Below are 15,276 nucleotides of genomic sequence, written 5' to 3'. Positions count from 1 at the left end.
AGGTACTCAATGTGTTTTCTGTTGTAGGTACTCAATATGTTTTCTGTTTTAGGTACTCAATGTGTTTTGTGTTGTAGGTACTCAATGTGTTTTCTGTTGAAAGTACTCAATGTGTTTTCTGTTGAAGGTACTCAATGTGTTTTCTGTTGTAGGTACTCAATGTGTTTTCTGTTGAAGGATACATACCCTGCCAGCAGGAAGTGGTACAGTGTCAATTGCACAAAAACATGCATCAGTGATACGTACTCTGCAAGCAGGGAATGGTATACTGCGAATTCCACTATGCGGTAAACTTAACTCAGGGGGGAAACATGCATCAGGGATACACGTATTGCAAGGGCAGGGCACTCTACCAGGAGTCGCTGGAACCTCGCAGCGAGGTCGCTTTCGCGCGGAAGAAGCCATGGAAAAACGGAAAGACAAAGGAAGATGGCGGCGGAGAAAATATGCATAGCGCACTCTAAGGCGATTCGAATTGGGGCGAAACGCGACTTCACGGCGGCGATTGCTCGATTCGGACCGGTAGAGAACCCGCGCGAGACGTCGCGTTTGGAATTCCGGCGCGATCGGCGGCTCGGAAAGCGGCGGCGGAGGAGGATCCGCGGCGGGGGTCCCGACGATCGCGCGTTCAATCGATCGCGCGGAAGGGCGTTCGAAGCGCAGCGGCGCGATCGAAGCGCGGTCACGGCGGCGTCGGGCGGCGAAATTTGAAGGCGAAAACGCGAGGTCCCGCATTGGAAACGCAGGCCCCGTACGAAGCTCCGTAAATTATGGGAAGAGATTGAAATTTGAAAGTCGTAGATTTGACTACAATTAATTAGGGATTTTGCTTTACATCTGTCATCTCCTAGCCTAGTCAGTTGTCAGTTTAGAAATTGGTTGCATGTGTATGCCTACTGTATAAGCTAAAGAACCATTTGAGGCACTAAAGTATGAACTGGTCCCAAATCATAAAACGTTGTCGGTAAACTATGAGAAAAAGCATGGCGACCAGCATCACCTGGATGAAAAATCTAAAGCAAAAGCACAAATTCCGCTGGGTTACTTACCACAGGCCATCAGGGCATTGTATGCCGCTTCCTTCACCGTCACAAAGTCGCATTTTGCCAGAAAGGTGAGCTCATCTACCGCTTCAAAGGCCTGCAAATGCAATGTTTTAATTGTGACATCGTACAGAGTCTGTGGAGTGGTACTTTCATAATTCCTAGCGCCATGCATGCGCCCTCCCTAATCTGTTGATCCGTATCTTCGATTGCCTCCAAGAAAACTTTCAGAGCCTTCAACCAGACATCAGTAGAGATACAAACAGAAAGAAACTGATAGACTCACTCTATCTCTGTGCTGAGGATACTTTGAAAGTCTTTCAATGTATCCAGCTAAAGAATACAAGTTAATAGAGACTCCCCCATATACTTCAGAGTCATTACTCAAAGCCGTCTTTGCTTGAGAGTCGCCAGTAACAAGCAGCATGCAAGCCGACCCAAGCACCAAAGTACTATAGTTGATTTCATTGATTTTCAGCAACTAGACGACCCCCACATGATTTGCCTCCAGGAGACACCCCTTAGTTAAACTCACAGCGCTCTTATGAACGTCCTTCTGCGACGTTTTCAATCCTTCGACAATGGAAATCTCCTTTCCCACGGTATTAACGTAAAACTGAAGGCCACGTCTAACGTGAGCACTTATCTTTCTATTTCTATTTCAACCAAACCGCCCTACTGTACCTGGCTATTTCTTGAAAATGATTAAAGTACTGCTGCACCGTGACCAAGCCAAGATCCTCCACATCATAGCCAACGTCCAGGATGCGACTAACTATTTCTGGTATGACTAATGAAGAATTAGAACCCATAGAACGGACAACGTGGCTACGGATCGTACCTAATTTTGCCACGCTTGCGAACGCCATACGCAGGCCGTCTCCAAAGCGTTCTTCGAGAGCCAAGCTGAACTCTTTCAGACCGATCCACAAACACTAGAAATACAGCATTGAGACAAAACAAAAAATAATTCATATATTGAATCTACGTTCTCTTTGCCACACGTCTCCTCCCAGAAATCATGCAGCTCTTTGCGTTCGCGCAATTTGGGACAGACTAAAAACAGAAGAAATATAAACAGCCCTCTCCTTTCGCTATATACACCGTACCGTCGTCAAGGGAAAAGGATCTAGAGCGCGCCAGGGACAGGATCTGATCGATTATGTCACCGTTGAAAGCGAGCTTCTCTAGAGAAACCGCTTCCTGTGTCCAAACAGAGACACGAATCAATACAACCGACTACTTTCGATTACTACACGTCATGTACTTTGTATCGCAGCGGTCCAAACGAGCTTAGTTGCTGCAGGCAACAAGAAACAAAACAACTATAAACGACTTGTTTGCTCCTAATCGTCTAGTGGCCTCCTACCGAGACAATGTGCTTGCAGCAGCGAAGATGATGAATGACGGCCTTTACAAAGAAAAACGTTCGAGTATGAGACGTGTTTCTTCTTCAGATCGTTTCTCTAGTACTTGATCTATGATTCGATTCGATCCTCGCGCGTTCTCGACGTCCGCCGGGTGAGACGAGACGCTTTGGCCGTTGCCGGAATCGACTGAGGTCCGCGTTTCGACTTTGAGCTTCGTTGAAATATCCTCGTCACTGTCTGCAGCTCGCGATTGGACCCACGATTCTAAAAAAAACGGCTTCCCTTTTCTTACCTTCGTCTTCGTCACTGTCTTCTGAATTGAGAAAGTCGAACTGGTGCAGAGCACTCGAAATCGAGAGCGTCAATGATGGCCTTCGTTCGCGTGCAATAGGAGACCGTTCCTCCTTTGAAAAAAACGCTATTTTCTGCATACGGTGGGGGAATCTCTGTGGTAGGAAACCTTGAGAAGAAGCTCGCCCAACTGATTAAGAACTTTCTCAAACGACTTCAATTCATCGTTCTGGCCTGAGGCAGAAAATCAATTACAGAAGAACCTCTCTATTTTTTTTTTGATGCGTACCTTTGTATTGATCGTAGCTTTTGCGCAGTGCCTCGTAGGCCGATTCCACCGTACTCTCTTGACTTCCAACGGAGGGAAGAGACGGCGTTCGAACGACGGGCTGATGCCTCTCAAGATCCGACGGGAGACGATCAAAGAAAATCGAGTGAATTTGCTTGGGACTCTCAAGAGGAGAAGCACTAAAGAAAACCAATATCAAAAATAAGAAAAAAAACAGCAAAATTTCGTCACGTACGCCGTCAAGGGAACAGCGACGTCACAGCGTTGAACGTGGCCTAAAGTCAGCTCGACTTTCGGCAGTTCGTAAGGAAGAACATCGTTTTCAGTCAGAGGACTAGAAAACGAAGACATATACGAAAAGACAAGCGTAACAAGATATCCTCACTTCCACGACGTTTCAATTTTCAACTGAAGAGAAGACAATCCTTTTAGTTTCAGCGTGACAATCTTGAACGAAACGTGAGACTCAATATAAACAATCTGAGCTAAGTCCTACTTGAGGACGAAGTGACATGAGCGCTTTGACGCTACACGTAATCGAACCGACCTCCGTCTTGCCGTGAAGAGTCCGTATTTCCACTAACTGAAAATAAAAAAAAATAGACAAGGACTCTCCCCCCCACTAGGGGATTTTTCACTTTTATCACGAGGTTATCGAGAGGGGGGCTGGAGGGCGCAAACGTGAACGCTCTTTCGCTCCATTTCTGATCGGATTTCTGCACTTTGCATTTCGACTTCCACTTCTGCGAGCCGAGCGCGAATTTAACCATGAACACGTCTCCGCTGCACAATCGCGCAAAGCCAGCAAGCCCTAGAAGAGCGCGTCAGATGTGCATGCTTAATTCTACAGCGTGGCTAACCTTTGATCTGAATTGTAAATGTGCCCATTAGTTCGCCGAGTCCGTCCTCCATCTGACACATCAACTGGAAGAAGGAATAGAAATGACTTCCGCTCAATGAGTTTATGTATTTCCTTACGTCATTCACTTCCTTCTTCTTTGCTTTGACTTCGGCGAGCGCTTTGGCGCCCTGAGACGAGTGGGCGCCCAAAGCGGACGCCAAATTGTCGGCGCCTTTGAAAATAAATATTCTTACAACCTCATCCTTTGACAGAGGAAATCGAGCCAACCACCTTCTTTCATTTTACATTGAAGGTTATACATATCCTGAAGAGACTCGACCTAAATTAATATTTCAATAACCGCCTTATCGAATAAACACTAGGACATTCTTTACCTTATCAGTGTGATTTTCCAGAGCACGTGCGAGACGCTCCAGATGCTTCACAGTCTACAAATAGAAATTTTCTCCCATACATTCAATTTCCTATTGTTGTCTCCAGAGGGGAAAAGCATCAAGGGAGGCGTGCTCTCTTTACCTTGTCGGCGTCGTAGTGGAAACCCTAAGCGAAGGAAATGACGCATTTGTACGTGTGCAGATAAAAATATAAATGTACAACATACGGCTCGCGAAGAAACGTCCTCTTCACTCTTCAGCCACTCGATTTCAGATCGAAATAGCCGAACACCCGCACTAGAAGATAAATAACAAACAACATTCCAAGACGAGTCGCTCTCCGAGCACCTCTGAGGATTCTAAAACTATTAATAAAGTATTCCAGGAAGTGCATTGAACGTGTCGCGGCAACGGATCCTGCGTCCGTTCTTCAACGGAATCCCAAGGGAAAAAGGAAGGGGGAGGGAGAGTTCGCGTGGCAAACGTTCTCGGGGAGGAGGGAGAAAAAACAAGGAGGAGGAGGAGAAACCCACTCGAGGTGACGAGACAGTCTACAGTCTATTCTAGGTAGAGAGAGCCTAATTACATAGTCAGTCAAGGATGCAAGCCAGAAAAAAGGCGACGTCGACGCGACGACGTCGACGGAGCGATCTTCTACACGTCCCGCCCCCCTCTTGCGTTTCTTCACGCACACAGAAATCGAACTATAAGCTTCTACTGTACTACAGCTCTATTCTCTTACCCGAGTGACTCCTTCACGTTTTCGAACTGTTCGCTCGTCCGGTTTGGATCCGGCACGCGTTTGGGGTCTCGTTTTCGGTTCGGCTTCGCGTAGTAGTACTGCGAGTGTCGCGTAGGCGATGGAACGGACGAGCACGAGACGCTCGATCGGGTTAGGACCGTTGTAGGGGAGAGGAGATTGCTATTCGACGACGATTCCGAGAACGACATCGAACGACGGTCCGGTTCGAAGGACGGACTCAGCGACATGCGTTTTGCGCGCAATTCCACGGACATTTTCGAGTGTTCGTCGCCGCGGCGCGTCTTCGGGAGAAATGAGGCGGAACTGGACTGCTTGGACAATATGTATCCCGGCTGTGTAATCGATAACTTCGATATATCTAATTTTACATAAAAAAGGGGGCCCCGGTTCGTGTTTACAAGGCCGAATTTTAAAAAAATATACTCACGTCCCGTTTTGGTCTTCTTTGCGCTTCGAGTTGTGAGGAAATTAGGGCGATTTCTAGCGGCGATCTTCGCTCTTTCGTCGTCTCTCGTCCGCGCTCTTTCTCTTGCCTGCACGAACGCGACACGTCTTCAGCCGATGTCTTTTATGTAGAATCGGCAAGAAAAACTCCGCGACTCTCGCGTATAGACGTCGGCTTCGAGATTCGAAGCTTTTTCCGGGACTTTCACAAGAGCGCGCGAATGGGGAGATCCTGTAGAGAAAAGAAACGCGGCTAAACATTCGAAATCTAAAAGGAATACGAAAAACGTAATACAGCAGTCGATCGAGCACGAGGGTCCGCCATTATTCTAGCGCCAAAATCAGCTACAGTACGGTACCGTAAAGAGCACGTGAAAAATTGGCGCGAGTTTTTTCGGCGAACCAGCGACTCGCTGCCCCGGTGAATCGAAGACAATGCGGTCATCAACGGATATTGCATAACGATTGCATCAGCTTTCGTATAAAAGCCCCAGCGCCATGCGCACAACTTCAGTTCTGGTTAGGTGGGGAAAGCCAACGGGCGGAACCCTGGAGGTCGTCGGCGTTGGGAATGCCTCGGTCATGTCAACACTAAAACGTGCTCAGTCGGTTGCCGTTCCTTGCTGAAGCTGTAAGGTGCAGTGAATGAGCGCCGCGCGAGTTCTTCTCGTGGCGCGCGATCGGCACTGGGAAGTCATTAAGGGCTGTTGGAGGGCTTGGGTCGCGAAGCCTGGCGTACCGCGTTAATACCGAGTGGGCGTCAGGCTCAGATCAGTTCACTTTCCCGCCAAAGAAACGCGTGGGGGGCCCAGTGTCTCGTGGCTGCTTCTCACTCGGCTTAGTGACCTATAGCCGAAGATAGCCCGACTTCCCAGACCAAAATCATAGCACGTACAAGTTGACCTCTGGCTGTGTGCGGACTCACGTTCGGCGCCCTCCCTCATCCCGGTAGTCCCGCTTCCTCTCAAGCGAAGGACTATGGCCCTTTTGGGTCGCGGTGCGACGCGGTCGGGGGGACGGTGTGGGAGAGCCGTTCTCGATCCAGGCCGCACCGTTCGTGGGTGAGCCTATGATGCCACGACTCGCTCTCAACATTTTTGGGCTACTCAGCGTTCGAACCTCCGCGCGGTGTAGCCTGGATTACGCCAATACGAACGCAAGACTAAAAGGTACGTACGGGGTCACTTCGAACAGAAATTTACTTTATTTTTTAGGTTCTTTCATCGATCGCGGAAGCTTCAAGTCAATTATCAAGCTCAGCGCTACTCGATGCGTCTAGAAATCCTCGCGTGGCGTCGCGGAATGCGTTCGAGCGCCAATTGCTTTTATTTTTCTAGGTTCTTTCCGCCGCGATGACACTCGATGCTTTCTAGACGCATCGCGTAACCGTGAGCGCGATATTCAGCCTTTGAAAGCCATTTCGGTTGACGAAATCTCGCTACGGCTACGCTGACGCTCTATCTCCAACGTACCGTGACGCTTCTAACCACATTGCGATCAGTGCGCTGAACGAGCGACGATACCACGTACAGGTAAGCCTATCGAAGCGTCGCCAACGACGAACGAAGCTTCGTCGTTCTTTTTCCGCCATGTTGGCGCACGTGGCTCTTTGCGACACGTTTGCAGACTCAAGCTCGTGCCGCGTGCACCAAAAAGGTACGTAAAACGATGGCAAAAACGTTTTTCAGGTTAGCGTACGTCTTCAACCGAAAAGGTCGACGCTGACGTGCGTCGTTGTAGACTTAGGGCTTGTATAACTAATAAACGAAACGAAACTAGTGTTCAACATCAACGCTGTCGACGGTAGAGGCGAAAAACGCGTCCGAAGGCACCGAAAATTAGCTGTGTCGTATGGGGAGGCCCCATTTCCACTTCCTAGATTTAGGCATTCCGTTTTCTCAACGTCCATGTCATCTTGGACGCGATTCAAGGTCAGGTGCAACGTATCGAGCGTTTCTAGAGGCCAAATACTAACTAAAGGTACTGTCTCGTTCGTTTTGTCTCGCCGAGCTGCTGGCACGAGAGATTGCAAAGCTACAGATATTTCACTCACTTCGTCAACGAGTATAAGGGCAACGGAGACTGAATTTTTGTCATTTGACGTCACAATGACAGGAGGCGTTCGTTCACTAGACTTTTACTTTGATCGAGAGAAATGAAAAAATGCGTGAGAATCTTGATTGTGAACGCAAGGCTTGCAGGGCTAAAATAAACAAATTAAAATCTATATTTCTCGTAGAGAAAAAGCGCTTACTTTGCATCCAGCTGAAGCTGCCATGCCAGTGATTTTCTCGACAAATGCTTCGCTTTGCTCCAGCCTCAAGTCAAGCATGAACCTTGGGCCCAAGAAACTTCAAAATACGTAACATATTTTCGACTTGGAAGACTACTTTGTTGTTTCCAGAATAACAGTGGCTTCATCTGCCAGCACTGCTTGCATTTCGGGAGTCAAATGATGCACCATGCTATACAAAAGCCTTATAACCAATACAACTACATATTCATTATAGCACCTGTTGGAAAAGTAGGCCACGTCGAACAACTTGGCATACTTTTCTTTTTTGGGCAATACTTCTGCAGAGTTGAGAGAGAGAAGAATCACAGAAGCATCCACAGGATGCAAATACTCTACGAAAAATAGTAGATAGAATCTTTGCTGCAAGTTTACGCTGTATATTCTTATACGAGTATCCACGTGTTTTCCTCCTGACTCTACTTCTTCCTTTTTGGAAGCATCTTCCTCTGTCACAGTCTCAAACCTACTGGGTCCCTTGTACGCACTCCCAGTCACCAATTCGTGCACGTATGAAGTCACGTTATGCTCAGCTACATCACTAGCCGTCTAAAACCAGGAAAATTAAACTGGATTCTAAGCAGTTGCGCAACTCTTAACCTTCTCGTGAACGTCGTTGAACTTTTTAAGCAGATCTTTGTTCTCCGTCTCAATCCCAAACCCCAAGTAAGGACTATTTATCATATCGCCCCAGTATCCCCTCCTGGGAATGCTCTCCCCAGCCTATAAACTTTCCACAGGGACTACATGGGAAATTTCTCAATACACACCTTTCTAAGAATTAAACCAGATGCCAAAGTTCTATTAGGAACCTCGTAGCCCCCTTCACGCGGTTCAAACGCCATCCCAGTCTCTCTCCACCGTTTGTATTGTTTACTATGAATCACACTAGCCTAACAGAGCTCTATAGAAAAGCGTTCATCTGATCCCTAGTTATTCTACCTTGTCCTGAAGCTTCATACTGTAGTCCCAGTCAAAGACGCCAAACCGTGAGTCATATCTAGCTTTAAGAAGATGCCTCTGCCTCTGATCCCTACTCTTTTAGTTATTAGAATCCTCTATGTATTGAGTCTAAGGTACCAAAGGGTTGATGCGTCAAACTCTGCTGGTGTAGAACCTCTCCAAAATTTGAAAACTCCCTCTAATACGTCACGTTCCTTGAACTGCAAAGAGGAAGGGGGTCTCGTCTCTACAGTGCTTGACATTCTATGACGACCTTTAGTTGAGACAAATCCAGCAAGGGAAAAACTCTTTTCATGTAATCAAGATCAGTGATCAGCCTAATTCCAGATGTAAGCCATTTACGTGATTTCTACAATCCTAGGCACCTTATAAACTGGTCACTTTTGGCCTTGACATAGTCTGCAACTTGCTGTCTGATAAGCAAATTGCCATAGAGCTCGAGAAAAAGTTCGGCCTTTTCTAACGAGGCAATACTGTACTTTCAAATTTTCTCACTGTAACCTATCTGACCCTGCAATCCTAACTGATCTTCTGGCTCTAATACTATGCTCAAGAAGAGAAGATGACGTGCTAATACTTCGATATTATTTTCAACGACGTAAAACTAAAGTTTGGAGAATTTTCGCGCGATTTCTCCTGCTAGAACGCCTTCACCTTTATCCTCGGTCTTTTGTGCAGTCGACTGCGTGCTAGCGTTCTCAAAATGTGCCGAACGTCGCCGGAACCAACCAGAAGCACATTTAAGTCTAGATTCGAGCGTCGTTGTTGCGATTCTCGGTCAAGATATGTACCTCGATCCGATTTCGTTACTTGGAGGCGTTCTAGCGCCGAAGAAAGGTCTGGAGACGCACGAGAAGTACGCCAATTAGTTCGAGATTTTCTTCAGAAGTACCTTGGTTCAGTAGATCAAGCGCAGGACTAAAACCCCACCAAGTTATCGAGCCGAATGCGTCTGTCATTCCGTTCGAGTGTCCGGACCACCACGTGATTATTTCAATTATTTATCTACACACGCGTTTCTAATTGTCCTCAGAACTATCGTCTAATACCTCATCCTTGTCACTAAGGGAACTATAAATTAGCATTAGTGCTACACCGCCCGCCATCAATCCGGCGCAAACGCCAAATATTTGAGGCGCTCCGCCAGCCGTATCGTGCAGCAATAAAATCACAAGAGACGCCGTCAGATTCAGCGGAACACGAAACCAATTCAACACGCCATCCCTATGCGCTTCCGGCAAAACACTCTTCCTTAGCTGACTCATAGCAGGAAAATACGCCCCACAACACAATTCCAACAAGAGATACATCCCGAACGATAGACGAGGATGCGAAGAGAAGAGAACGGCCCCAATCAAAGCCACAGTTGCCACGCACATAACAGCAGTCAGCGTTTGCCGTACAGGCCATCGTTGGAGACCAAGAAGGGAGTAGAGAACGCCTCCTATCATTGAAGCGACCATAAAAGTAGCGAAGACGATGCCAAGGGGAGGCCGAGCGGGAAGCAAGACGGGAGTCCATAGGAAGACGAAAATGTAAACGACGCTTTCGAAAAGGGATTGCACTAGACCGATTAGTAGAACTTTTCTGTCGAGAACGATCTGCTTTAGGCCTTCGAGACATATTGGCTTGAATTTTGTTTTCGCTGCGCCCCAATTCTCCGTCCAGTGCATGTGAACGTAAATTCCGGATGCGATTAGGAAAGGAATTGCGAGAACGAATGGCGCGACGGAGCCAAAGTTGCACCACTCGGCGACAAACGTCGTCAAAATTCCGGCTCCGACGCCTATGGCACCATTAGCCAGCGATGCTTTGGTGAATGTGTCAGAAAGCCATTCCTTAGGGAAATCATTCGTTTCGATGTGCTCGTGAACGTACCAAGCCTCGTAGACGGTAAAGAGAAGAGCCGTAGAGATCCCACCTAAGAAAAGTATAGAATTTAAATATTCGACTTCCTGCACTGAAATTTCAATTACCTAATATTCGGCCCACAATGAGTAATCCGTAGTTTGTCGACAATTTGGTCAGACAGCAGACAGTGTACGCGATTGTGAATGCGATGCACATCTTCTTTCGTCCAATACGATCGACGAGAAGAGGCGTGACGGTGGCGGCGAGGACGGTGGCCGCGTAGCCGCACACGTACAAAACAGCGATTTGAGGCTCGAGAAAGCCGTAGTGATGATAGAGCTTATAGAGATATGGTCCTTGAAGCCAGTCGCCCATCAGGGCGAGGCAATAGGCGGTCAAATAGCGACGCTGGAAGGCGAGAAAGAGAGCGTTTTCGATTGGTGTCGATTTGGGCTTCTTCGTGAAGACGAGGTAGTGTAGGGCAGTACAGATGCTCGAGAGAATAAGGAACGACGCGTAGGCGATTACGAACATCGACGCAAAACGAAAGCTACGGCATCTTACGGCAATCAACCCTGTTTTTTATAAGTTGCATAGATACCGTGACTATTGAAAACGACTACGCGAGCATGCGTGCGGGAGCGGAGAGGAGAGAAAGGCGATGCGGAAAAGAAAGGCCGGGCCCTGGGCAGATGACGCGCAGCTCGACGACGTGGGAGGCCTAGGGGTTTCATTTGTCTCTCCCCAAGCAACGCCTCCACCATCGCTCCCCTTTTCTTCTACGCCGCAGGAGAAAATCGTTTCGTTTCTGAAAGCGAAAAGACACGCCGTCACAACTTCTTCGATACAAAAAGAGCTCAATTTCGAATCGAAACAGTCGACCAACAAGTTACTCTACAACCTGCAAAAATTTGGCACTATTGAACGAGCTAACGAATCGCCTCCGAAGTGGAAACTCAAAGAAACACTCGGAGCACCGTCGAAGACTCCATTCATGGACGGAGCGAACGAGGAAAACGTTGTAGATTTCCTCAGAAGAGCAGGTGCTGGTGCAGTCATAAAAGCACTTGACATTGCTAAAGGCATTGGTTACGAGACAGTAAAACCAGTCAATCCAGCTCTCTACGCATTGGAAAGAAGCGGACGGGTCAAACGCGTTGGTACATCACCAGCGATGTGGACGCTTACTTCGCACAATGCGTCTGGGAAGTCGTCTGGGTCAGAATTGAGGCCAAGAGTGTTCGTGCCGCCAAGTCGAGAACCTCCTTCTAAAAAAATGCGAGTCAGCTCTAATCCAATTGGGATATTGAATGAATACAAGCAGAAAAACCGGGGTGTGAGTCTGAGCTACCATGAGGGCAGTCTCGGCAGAGGAGAGACCGGATTTTGCATGATAGCCACTCTAAATGGGACTCCCTATGAAGGAAAAGCATCCACAAAGAAAGAAGCGAAAGCCCTAGCGGCGGAGTCGGCTTGTATTTCCATTGGCCTCATAGCAAAAGAAGAAGACAACGTCGACGAAGAAGAGAATTATGAGGAAGAAGAAGAAGAAAGGAAAATTGAACAAGACTCGCACAATCCAATCAGCTTGGTCTACGAATACGGCGCCAAAAACCATCTTCCTGTGAACGTAAACGACGACTTTCTCCAACCGGGCGAGACGGGTTTTCGAGTCGTACTCACCGTCGGCGATTTTGCATTCCCCGGCGTTGCTTCGAATAAAAAAGCGGCAAAAACAAAAGCGGCAGAGAAAGCGTGTGACGAACTGAATCTTTGGGGAAAGTGGTTGAATCCGCGGTCGCCGCCAGATGGCGGTGTCCCCGGCGCGATTAATAACATGGGGAGAAATCCCATTTCTCTTATCAATGAGTATGCAGCGAAGAACGGATTAGTGTCGGAATCAAACGCGAATCCTTCGGCGAACGGCTTTGTCTGCGTCCTATCAGTCGGCAATGACACGTTCATGGGTGAAGGACATACGAAAAAGGACGCTAGACTCATTGCATCGGAGAAGGCTTGCAAAGAATTTGGGCTCTTCTGTCCAAGGATAGTGCCGACGCCAGCTGGCGGAGGATCCACGCAGGCGGACCACATCGCTGAACTCGTTCACCGCAAGTTCGATCAGCTTCAGCGTTTAGCTGAATCGACGAACGTAGGACGGAAAGTGATTGCCGGTTTCGTCGTCACGTCGCCGATGCTTCCCGACGGCGGCATCGTCGTCGCCGTGGGAAGCGGAACGCAATGCGCGACGGGCCAGAACTTGAGTTTGCGCGGCGAAACGGTGAACGATTGCCACGCGGAAATCGTCGCCCGACGCTCCTTCAAGCGATTTCTCTACGCCGAAGTGAATAGCATCGTCGACGACGGCGAATCGATCCTATTCAAACGAAACGAGGACAAACTCGAAATTAAACGCGACGTCGAATGCCACCTTTACATCAGCACGGCACCGTGCGGCGATTCCGCTCTATTCGGCGCGGGCTCCGACGACCCAGCACCGCTTCCCGCCTCAGCCCACTCCCTCTTCCTCGACACTCCGAAATCGCAAGGTCTCCTTCGAACGAAAGTCGAAGGCGGCGAGGGAACGATCCCGATCGGCAACGACGAGCCGCCGCTCACGTGGGACGGCATCGTAACGGGGCAACGACTCCGAACGATGTCGTGCAGCGACAAGGTGGCTCGATGGAACGTTCTCGGGCTCCAGGGCTCTCTCCTCGCTCATTTCATGCCCCCGATTTATTTGAGTTCGATTGTTTTGGGGACCCTTTATCACGCCGGTCATTTGTCTCGTGCCGTCTGCTGTCGTCTCGGTGGACTCGGCGATTCGTTGCCGTCGCCGTATCGAGTCAGTCATCCTCTCTTGGCCGCCGTCAGCGGAGCGAATAGTCGCGTGCGGCCGCCGCCACTCAAGGCGACGAACGCGAGTTTGAATTGGTGCTATTTCGACGGCAATGACGTCGAGATCGTGCAAGCGACGACGGGACGGCTATTCGACGGGCGATCGTCGCGTGCGAGCAAGTCGTCGCTTTTTGAATTGTTTGCTGATTTGTACGAGAAAATGACGGCGACGAGGCCGGACGGGTCGTACGGCGAGACGAAAGCGAACGCCGTCGCTTATCAGACGGCGAAACAGGGCCTCTATTTGTATCTGAAGTCAAAGGGCTTTGGTAAATGGATGCAGAAACCGCTCGAACAGGAATCGTTTTCATTAGCTTGACTGATTTGACTCACCCTCTGTGGACTTGCGTTATTTTCGTGTTGCTGGTCCCCTAATGTTATGAGTGAAAGACGTTGTTACTTTTAGCAGACAAAGGCCAGCATGGCCGCAGCAGCCAAAATAACGAATATAGAAAACGCGAGTTAGAAATAGTCACAGAGACTTACTTGTAAGGACATTCAGACCCAGCAGTAGCCCACATATTGTGCACATTAGCCGTTTTCCCCGGAGTCGGTTGAAAGGGAAGCTGACCGTTCTGCTGCAAGGACTCGATAAACGTCATCGTGGAATTGCCCAGGAGGTCACTCATCATCGACCAGGGGTTTGAGAAGAACACTTGACTGAAAGCAAAAAAGCCTGCATTACGTAGAGAAGGATATGATTTGATTTCACTGATTTACCCGAGTGCTATATCGACGATGACGCGGCCCACTTGAAATTCTTGAACGGAGAGTGGAATAGAACCGTTCATTGCCGTCAGCTGATAGACATTGAAGCCTTCTTGGGAATTGTTAAAAATGGCGAGGAACACTTGTAGTGCCATCTGATTGTGACGAGCGAACTAAAAAATGTTGACTTGGGCCTTTGAGAAGTGTACTTTTGACATATTTTCTTACCTTGATGGTCTGCAAAATTGCTTTGGAATTTTTCCATTCCGAGTCGGACAATTTTTCCTTCCACTTTTTCACGGCTTCAAGCATCACAGTCACAGTGCTCTGCGCTGCGCCCATAACAAATGATTGGATAGTAGCCGTTTGATTGCGACAGAACTCCAGCAGAACGTTGGAATTCACCTATGCACCACCATCAAAATAAATGAACGAATACAAGAATAAGAATACGTTCACCATTCCTGCTTTCAGGGCTTGACTTATAAAGTCGACCACATCCTGCATCATCTTCAGAGCGTCTGTCTTTTGCTGCGCAGTCAAATAGTGGTCATGCATTCCGTGAGATACTTCTTCAATGCAAGCGCTGACGCGGCTCGCATGCGTTGAAAGATTTTTTGCTGCATCCGCCGACTAAATATTGATATGTTAGAAATAACAATTGGGCCTCGGCTACCCTCCTCACTTACCAATTTCTTGTCTCGCTCAAACTGGAGCATTAGATAAGTGGCAACGACTGCGTGGCAAGCGTCTTTGAGTAACGTAAAAGTAGGCGTCGAAACATTGACCGTCTCGTTCGTCGAGCCGTACATAAACGTCAGCCCTTCGCCGTAGAGAAAGAGAGGATCTAGAAGAAAGCGCAGTGCACTCTAGAAGCTGCAATGTGCATGCGTGCACGGAGGCCGCCCGGAGGGCGACGACTCACTTTTGTTTACATCGACTATCTCTGCGTAGACGTTGCTCGCATACTGATTGAGGAAATCGTCGTTCATGTCGCTGAAGACGTCCGCAGAAGCGGCGTCGTAGTTTGCAAGGGCGAGAACAACAAAGACGAGTACCTTCATGAGGTTGTCTTGTACGCATGAGCGTAATATCTCCGGCATTATATCCCGATGCGGGGGAGGATC

At 48.4% G+C, this 15,276-nt stretch overlaps 5 protein-coding genes across 6 annotated transcripts; 1 reads left to right on the top strand and 4 right to left on the bottom strand.

Moving 5' to 3' along the window:
- Nucleotides 1-781: 781 nt before the first annotated feature.
- LOC136198318 (rho family-interacting cell polarization regulator 2-like) lies at nt 782-5,623 on the bottom strand. Its single transcript, XM_065988231.1, has 28 exons — nt 5,420-5,623; nt 4,972-5,350; nt 4,457-4,526; nt 4,372-4,395; nt 4,230-4,283; nt 4,126-4,174; nt 3,972-4,066; nt 3,854-3,917; nt 3,632-3,804; nt 3,490-3,576; nt 3,379-3,440; nt 3,229-3,327; nt 2,994-3,172; nt 2,874-2,938; nt 2,706-2,817; nt 2,517-2,650; nt 2,413-2,454; nt 2,311-2,343; nt 2,153-2,246; nt 2,032-2,099; nt 1,885-1,978; nt 1,728-1,833; nt 1,579-1,672; nt 1,428-1,524; nt 1,330-1,376; nt 1,194-1,277; nt 1,050-1,140; nt 782-1,000 (listed from the first exon to the last, which is right to left on the bottom strand). The coding sequence occupies exons 2-28, from the start codon at nt 5,244-5,246 to the stop codon at nt 906-908; spliced, it is 2,487 nt and encodes an 828-aa protein (XP_065844303.1). The 5' UTR covers nt 5,247-5,350; nt 5,420-5,623; the 3' UTR covers nt 782-905.
- A 1,781-nt stretch (nt 5,624-7,404) lies between these two features.
- On the bottom strand, nt 7,405-9,655 carry LOC136198473 (dynein axonemal assembly factor 3-like). Of its 2 annotated transcripts, XM_065988416.1 has the most exons (15): nt 9,585-9,655; nt 9,484-9,531; nt 9,347-9,438; nt 9,203-9,296; nt 9,058-9,151; nt 8,946-9,009; nt 8,810-8,892; nt 8,672-8,762; nt 8,500-8,622; nt 8,330-8,452; nt 8,122-8,278; nt 7,950-8,064; nt 7,827-7,901; nt 7,691-7,772; nt 7,405-7,639 (listed from the first exon to the last, which is right to left on the bottom strand). In XM_065988416.1, exons 1-15 carry the CDS (start codon nt 9,649-9,651, stop codon nt 7,574-7,576), a joined length of 1,374 nt encoding a protein of 457 aa, XP_065844488.1. In that variant the 5' UTR covers nt 9,652-9,655; the 3' UTR covers nt 7,405-7,573. The 2 variants fall into 2 exon arrangements, with proteins under 2 accessions (XP_065844488.1, XP_065844487.1); XM_065988415.1 differs by having other exon boundaries at nt 7,950-8,278.
- A 6-nt stretch (nt 9,656-9,661) lies between these two features.
- On the bottom strand, nt 9,662-11,142 carry LOC136198465 (molybdate-anion transporter-like). Its single transcript, XM_065988408.1, has 2 exons — nt 10,669-11,142; nt 9,662-10,613 (listed from the first exon to the last, which is right to left on the bottom strand). The coding sequence occupies exons 1-2, from the start codon at nt 11,075-11,077 to the stop codon at nt 9,712-9,714; spliced, it is 1,311 nt and encodes a 436-aa protein (XP_065844480.1). The 5' UTR covers nt 11,078-11,142; the 3' UTR covers nt 9,662-9,711.
- A 40-nt stretch (nt 11,143-11,182) lies between these two features.
- Nucleotides 11,183-13,998, top strand: LOC136198463 (double-stranded RNA-specific editase 1-like). Its single transcript, XM_065988406.1, has one exon. It carries the CDS (start codon nt 11,205-11,207, stop codon nt 13,758-13,760), a length of 2,556 nt encoding a protein of 851 aa, XP_065844478.1. The 5' UTR covers nt 11,183-11,204; the 3' UTR covers nt 13,761-13,998.
- On the bottom strand, nt 11,805-15,218 carry LOC136198470 (uncharacterized). Its single transcript, XM_065988412.1, has 6 exons — nt 15,075-15,218; nt 14,839-14,996; nt 14,609-14,782; nt 14,378-14,554; nt 14,162-14,322; nt 11,805-14,101 (listed from the first exon to the last, which is right to left on the bottom strand). The coding sequence occupies exons 1-6, from the start codon at nt 15,211-15,213 to the stop codon at nt 13,924-13,926; spliced, it is 987 nt and encodes a 328-aa protein (XP_065844484.1). The 5' UTR covers nt 15,214-15,218; the 3' UTR covers nt 11,805-13,923.
- Between the last annotated feature and the right edge of the window lie 58 nt (nt 15,219-15,276).

The sequence above is a fragment of the Oscarella lobularis genome, chromosome 19 (assembly GCF_947507565.1).
Source record: "Oscarella lobularis chromosome 19, ooOscLobu1.1, whole genome shotgun sequence".
Taxonomy (NCBI): Eukaryota; Metazoa; Porifera; class Homoscleromorpha; order Homosclerophorida; family Oscarellidae; genus Oscarella; species Oscarella lobularis.
The sequence above is the reverse complement of the archived record's forward strand: the minus strand, read 5'-3'. Positions and strand labels throughout refer to the sequence as shown.

What these genes read in the sequence shown, in the direction of transcription:
- LOC136198318 (XM_065988231.1), bottom strand. Translation starts at nt 5,246, where the DNA reads ATGTCCGTGGAATTGCGCGCAAAACGCATGTCGCTGAGTCCGTCCTTC. An exon ending in AGGACGTTTCTTCGCGAGCC is followed by an intron (nt 4,396 to 4,456) that starts GTATGTTGTACA and finishes TCCTTCGCTTAG; the next exon opens with GGTTTCCACTACGACGCCGA. An exon ending in GTCGCTGTTCCCTTGACGGC is followed by an intron (nt 3,173 to 3,228) that starts GTACGTGACGAA and finishes GGTTTTCTTTAG; the next exon opens with TGCTTCTCCTCTTGAGAGTC.
- LOC136198473 (XM_065988415.1), bottom strand. Translation starts at nt 9,651, where the DNA reads ATGACAGACGCATTCGGCTCGATAACTTGGTGGGGTTTTAGTCCTGCG. An exon ending in TGGATTTGTCTCAACTAAAG is followed by an intron (nt 8,893 to 8,945) that starts GTCGTCATAGAA and finishes TCCTCTTTGCAG; the next exon opens with TTCAAGGAACGTGACGTATT. An exon ending in CAGCTTCAGCTGGATGCAAA is followed by an intron (nt 7,640 to 7,690) that starts GTAAGCGCTTTT and finishes TGTTTATTTTAG; the next exon opens with CCCTGCAAGCCTTGCGTTCA.
- LOC136198465 (XM_065988408.1), bottom strand. Translation starts at nt 11,077, where the DNA reads ATGTTCGTAATCGCCTACGCGTCGTTCCTTATTCTCTCGAGCATCTGT. An exon ending in CATTGTGGGCCGAATATTAG is followed by an intron (nt 10,614 to 10,668) that starts GTAATTGAAATT and finishes TACTTTTCTTAG; the next exon opens with GTGGGATCTCTACGGCTCTT.
- LOC136198463 (XM_065988406.1), top strand. Translation starts at nt 11,205, where the DNA reads ATGCGGAAAAGAAAGGCCGGGCCCTGGGCAGATGACGCGCAGCTCGAC.
- LOC136198470 (XM_065988412.1), bottom strand. Translation starts at nt 15,213, where the DNA reads ATGAAGGTACTCGTCTTTGTTGTTCTCGCCCTTGCAAACTACGACGCC. An exon ending in TTGAGCGAGACAAGAAATTG is followed by an intron (nt 14,783 to 14,838) that starts GTAAGTGAGGAG and finishes ATCAATATTTAG; the next exon opens with TCGGCGGATGCAGCAAAAAA. An exon ending in CAATTTTGCAGACCATCAAG is followed by an intron (nt 14,323 to 14,377) that starts GTAAGAAAATAT and finishes AACATTTTTTAG; the next exon opens with TTCGCTCGTCACAATCAGAT.